Source organism: Rhinatrema bivittatum, chromosome 2 (assembly GCF_901001135.1).
Source record: "Rhinatrema bivittatum chromosome 2, aRhiBiv1.1, whole genome shotgun sequence".
NCBI lineage: Eukaryota > Metazoa > Chordata > Amphibia > Gymnophiona > Rhinatrematidae > Rhinatrema > Rhinatrema bivittatum.
In genome coordinates, this window is record NC_042616.1 from 159,517,563 (window position 1) to 159,523,562 (window position 6,000).

The 6,000-nt window shown below is 42.7% G+C and overlaps 1 protein-coding gene across 2 annotated transcripts in view; it reads left to right on the forward strand.

Moving 5' to 3' along the window:
• LOC115084224 (multidrug resistance protein 1-like) overlaps positions 1-5,116 on the forward strand; it is a 201,105-nt gene extending 195,989 nt beyond the window's left edge. For both annotated transcript variants that reach the window (XM_029588806.1, XM_029588807.1), the window contains 2 exons: positions 882-1,028; positions 4,693-5,116. In XM_029588806.1, the coding sequence (XP_029444666.1) occupies positions 882-1,028; positions 4,693-4,893 (348 nt within the window). In that variant the 3' untranslated portion in view covers positions 4,894-5,116. The remainder of the gene's footprint in view (positions 1-881; positions 1,029-4,692) is intronic.
• Positions 5,117-6,000: the final 884 nt, after the last annotated feature.

Below are 6,000 nucleotides of genomic sequence, written 5' to 3' on the forward strand. Positions count from 1 at the left end.
GGGAAAAGGGGTGGGTCCAGGATGGGGTTAGGTCAGGGAAGGAAAGAATGCACAGGGCTTTCATTTTGAAAGGACTTTGACTAGTTTCTGCAGGAAAAACAGGTGAAAAATATACATGGGTCCATTGTACTCGCTATCCTTGACAGTGGCATTTTCAAAAGGAAGCCCTCGGCAGGGTTTCCCTTCAAAAAATAAGCTTGCAGTCCAACTAGAAGTCTGATGCATATTTAAAAAATTGCCCGCTGAATTGTGATCATGACCACCATAAAGGTTACAGGTTTACTACTTAATTAAGGTATCCCCCTTTACAGAGCAGCATTTTCACAAAGATATGTTCCTCACCAAGAGGGTAATTTTCAAATAGCCTGCATCAGTTTTCAATGTGAACTATTGTGCATAAGTCCATTTGGAAAATTATCTCTGGCCCCCACCCCCTAAACCTACCCCATGCAAGTTACAACTGCTGCTTGGTGTGCACATGTTTTCCCTATAAACTCACGTGCATTCTGCCAGCTTTTATAAAGTATACGTGGAAATCCAAACCCCTCCCAAACTCGCACCCTACGAATGCCTCCGCTTAGTCCAGGTGAATGTATGTGCAGACATTATACATATGCATGTAAACTTACCTGCATATCAGGGAGGCAGTTTTATAAAAGGTCGCTCCTGCACATAAAATAGTGCAGAGGTTCCTTCTGAAAATTACCTCCTAAGTTCAGTGTCCTTTGATGAAAGCCCAGAGCACTTTGCCCTAAATCATTTTCAATGCACGATGGTGCTCAGTTCATATCCGGTGAAACTAACCAGCGGTCCCCTTGCCCAGTACAAGCAGGGACCAGATCTTCTTGGTAGTTCTCTCACTTTGCTTTTCTTTCATTTAGAAATATGCTACCTGTGTGGGAGATAAAGGCACTCAGCTCTCCGGTGGTCAGAAGCAACGTATCGCGATAGCCCGGGCCCTCATACGTCAGCCCAAAATCCTACTCCTGGACGAGGCCACATCTGCGCTGGACACAGAAAGTGAAAAGGTAGAGACTTTGCTTTCAGGGTCACGGTGGCTGCGTTGCAGCTTTCATTTTTATTTTCCTTGACTCTGTTTTAATGCTGTTTTCATTTATACTTTTCGTTTCTATCTTTTTTTCCCCCCTCTCCTTTCTCCACCTCATGAATTTTTACCTCTTGTGTGGAGAGTAGTTGCTTAATGTGGGAACTTAACACGTCTCTAATTGTATATTTCCGTCTTCTTGAAGCTGCTCTTCTTCTTATCGCCCCTGGAGCTATGCTGCTCTGAGCAGCTCAGATCCCCTGCCTGACTAAACATTTGGAAGGGAATTTCCATTAAGGCTGAACCTTTGGTGCTGTTTTTAAGCTGGCAGGGTCACCCCTGCAGCATCCAAACCTCCGTCCATCCACAAAGGCCCGAGTCTCAGTGATGCTCCAAACTTGTCCTTCCTTGACACAGACTCCTAGGTGACAGGTCATAGTAATGCCAGCATGACAGGGGAAGGCCCAACCTTGCTCGGGTTTGAACTTTTTCTGAACTTCAATTTTATTTTTTTTTTTTGCCTGTCTTGAAATAAATATGCAAATAGGAAAAGGCTGAAATGGTGTATAAAAATGCAAGAATCAAACACTCATATCTGTCTGAAGAGTCCAGGCTGTTACATTTGCTGTAAAACAAGCACCAGGGCTTTACAACAGTAAAAGAAACATAAATATCTGCATATTTTCATCTCATCTCTCTCCTCAAAGAGGTGCCAGAAACATTATAATCTTAAAGTTCCAGATCCTGTGATAACATTAATAAAGAGAGAAAAGGTAGTAGGGATTAGCACAGTAAAATGAAATGTTTATCTTGAACTCTGTCTTTAATCTGTTTGGCTCTCCTCAGCATATACAGTTATGTGGTGGGATATATCTATTGGTTAAGTCCATAGTTCCCAAAACCAGTCCTTGAAGACCCCGAACAGGTTTATTTATTTATTTATTTATTTATTTTTAATTTTTATATACCGGAATTCCTGTATACAGTACAAATCAATCCGGTTTACAATAAACAATAAATTACCCTGGTTGGGGCGGTCCAACCTGGGCTTATTACAAGGAACATTGAAAAGTAAATATAATATTTAACCTGGGCTTATTACTGCAACTCAATCCTACTTGGCCTCCCCTCCAACAGCATCAGACCCCTACAGATGGTACAAAATGCCGCAGCCAGAATCCTAACTAACACGAATAGAAGAGACCATATCACCCCCATCTTGAGCAGTCTCCACTGGCTACCCATCAAACAGAGAATCCTATATAAAACCTTAACCATTATTCATAAAGCAATTCATAATGTCTCACCTATATCACTACAAACTCAACTTCGTCCACACTTATCCTCCAGACCCATCAGAAGTGCCTACAAAGGCACTTTAGTCGCAGCTCCAGTTAAATCAACACTAAGAAAAAGAGCACTCTCATCTGCGGGACCACACCAATGGAATGCTCTCCCACCAGACCTACGCCTCGAACCCAGTCTACCAGAGTTCAAAAAAAAGTTAAAAACCTGGCTCTTCAGGCAAGCTTTCCAATTACCAGAGTGTAATTAAGCACCTCCTCCTGACTTTCAGATCCAATCATTACAGATCCATTCATTGCAGCGTACCACTAACATCATTGACACTTAATCCTATACTTTCTCTTTCACAATTTGATCTTAACAAACATAAATCACATAATATAATACATAACTGTATTCTTGTACACTGTATTCTCAACTTTTGTATTCTCGTACTCTTGTATACTGTACGGTAGCTAGGTTGTCGCTACTAAAGCTCGTTGTAAAAAGTCGCTACTAAAGCTCGTTGTAAAAAGTTGAACTTATGTACTGTTGCAAAACACAAATTATGACAAATGTTAAATGTTAAATATTATGGTTACTTATCAATGTTCATTGTAATAAGCCCAGGTTAAATATTATATTTACTTTTCAATGTTCCTTGTAATAAGCCCAGGTTGGACCGCCCCAACCAGGGTAATTTATTGTTTGCAATTCATCTAAACTATGCAAACTATACTGGTTCCTAGACCAAATCTATGAAGATATATCTCACAATGGGGGGTATTTTTTCAAGCTGCTATAGCCCATTATCACATGCATTAGGCCATTATTGCACGCGATAACGCCCTAACACAAGTGATAATGGGCTTATCGCGGCAGTAAAATTAAAATTAGGGGAAGGGGTGGAGTTTGGGAGGAGTTAGGGAGGGGTTTAGGGAAATGGGGTGGCGGCACCGCTGCCAGCGATAATGTTTTGGATATTATCGTCGGCAGTAGCGCGGAAAATAGCACCACCGTTTAGCGTGGAGCTATGGGGGCGATAGTGTGCTGCAAGGCCGCACCACCACAGGCGAAACCGCACCACCATGATGTGGCCGGCTGCACACTAGCGCCCTCCCGCCCCTGTTTTCATTTCCCCCGCCCCCTTTATCGCGGCAGCTCATTATTCCGCACGGAATGATGACTCTAGCCCAGTATTCATCTTGGATATATTCATCATGGATATCCTTAAAAGAGAATTTGAAAAGCTGGCCATAGTGGCAAAATTTATAATCATATCTTTAAAAATATATGGAAAGCAGGAAGCCTTGAGGGAGTCTATTGGACCGTTAGATGAGCAAGGGATTAAGGGGCACTTAGGGGAGATAAGTCCGTAAGAGAAAGATTTACGGGTAGATTTTTATTTGGCTGTGCATGTAAATTCTGCCCTTGAGCATGCCAAGCCAATTTTCAATAAGGCCCGGCCACGTGCCCAGAGGCCGCTATGCACACAAGTGCCGGCCTTCCTGAAAGGGGCAAACCCTGCAGGTAAAAACTACCCACAGAGTTTGCCAGCTTGCAGGTAGTTATATTATCTACCCCATATCATTGTCTGGTTAGAAGTGATTTTGTGTAATATTTAACTCAAATAAAGAGGGCATTTCAGTACATTATGGACAGTTATGATCAACTCAAATATTGCAGGATGAAAAAACAAAACTACATTTGACGGTGTTGTGTGGTATAAATTCATACTTCACCACACAGTATCTTGCGGCTGTGTTTACAATGGGGCCGATGCAATAATGTTCACGGAAAACGGACGCTGACTTTTCGGCGCCTGCTTTCATAATGTACGCATGGCGCCTGCAAGGGGGGGCGCCATGCAATATGTAAATTAGGGGGTCACGCTAGGAAGGAGGCGCTAGGGTCGCTTGCGCGACCTTAGCGCCCCCTTGCTAACGTGACCCGCCACGGCTGCTGGTTATGAAGATCGACGCCGGTAAACTCGGCCTCGGTTTTCATAACCTCCCTGTCTGCCAGTAATGAAAACGGCCGCCGAGTTTATCGGCACTGAGTTTATCGGCAGCCATTTTCATTACTGGCAGACAGGGAGGTTATGAAAACTGACGCCAGGTTTACCGCTATCTCATTCACTCCACCTCGACGTACGTTAAATAGGCGCTAATCCCCTTATTGCATTAGGGGATGGATTAGCGCCTATTTATCCTGCGTCCAACTGCGGGTTATATAGAGCGCTTGGCTCAGCGCACTGTATTGCATCGGCCCCAATATGAGCAATAGATGACAAATATCAAAAACGCAGTGGTCAGCTGTCTCGGTTTCAAAAGATCTTCTACTTTCTTATCGTTATTGCACAGGTTGTCCAAGAAGCCCTGGACAAAGCCAGAGAAGGCCGCACTTGTATTGTAATAGCTCATCGCTTGTCTACCATCCAGAATGCTGACAAGATTGCGGTAATCCAGAATGGGAGGGTCGTAGAACAAGGAAAGCACCAGAAGCTCTTAGCACAGAAAGGAGTTTATCACTCACTAGTCACTATTCCACTGGGACAAACATGAGTATTTGACATTACTCTTACTGGACAAGCCATCAAATGTTCATCATCCCCTTATGTTATTTATGGCAATATTTAAGATCCCAGAAAACTTGTTCTTCTAGTTATTTTTTTTATACAACAAGTTGTACATTATCCTTTGTGCAAGAAAAGAAATAAACAGTAAATGAAACAATTCTTGCTGACCCAAATTCTCTTAATAAAACTTCTTTAATGTGCTCATTGTACCAGTGGATCTGAAGTGCCTTTCTGAGGGGGTCAATAATGCCGAGAATGTAAGAAAAATAGTTCAGTCAACCACACAAAAATATATTTGAGCTGATTTAATAAGTGCGTGAACACTTAAAAAATAAATATATATTATTATATATTTTTTTTATTGTCACGTCTTCTACATTCCTGGAAATCATGTTATTTTGGGTGTGTGCTGGAACCAGCTTGCTAGAGAATATGTTGTATTGCACATTTTTCCACATGAGCCTCAATTATAAGGTTACTTGGTAGATTGATAGCTTACTTGGCCTAACTGCATACATTTTCTTCTTTATTTTGTGAGACTGTTTCCTTAGAGAAATTGCACAGATTCTCTCTGTGTGGAGTACAACAGACTGTACTTGTCGCTGCCAAGTGTTGCATTCCCCCAGGTGCTTCTCTCTGCCTCTAGTACTAGAAACTGCCAAATAAAAGGCAAATTGTATATACTACAGTAAAGATCCCTAGTTTTCTCTGGCAGGCTGATAGATCCTGTGGCACAAATTTTCAGCAGAACTGATTTATAGCCTCCCCTTATGTTGGTTCTGGTCAAGGAAGACCTGCAACTCGGCAACTCATGCAGATCTGCTTCCTCTCGCCTGAGAAAGAGAAAGCAGACAAGGTACCAGAACTGATAGATGACAAGGAGCTGCTGACTTAGAACCTGGCTTCACTGCTAGCCAATCTGGAGGTGTCCTGGACTTAGCCCTATGCTTAGCCCCACTCCTCCCCATGACCAACATTTTATTTTTTGGGCTAGCAGTTTGCCCCTGCTGCTTTGGGCTCTCAGCCATCTCCGGTTCTCAGCCAGGGGTCACAGAATGTTGGCATCAGCCCTTGCAAAACCTCCAGTCTTGAG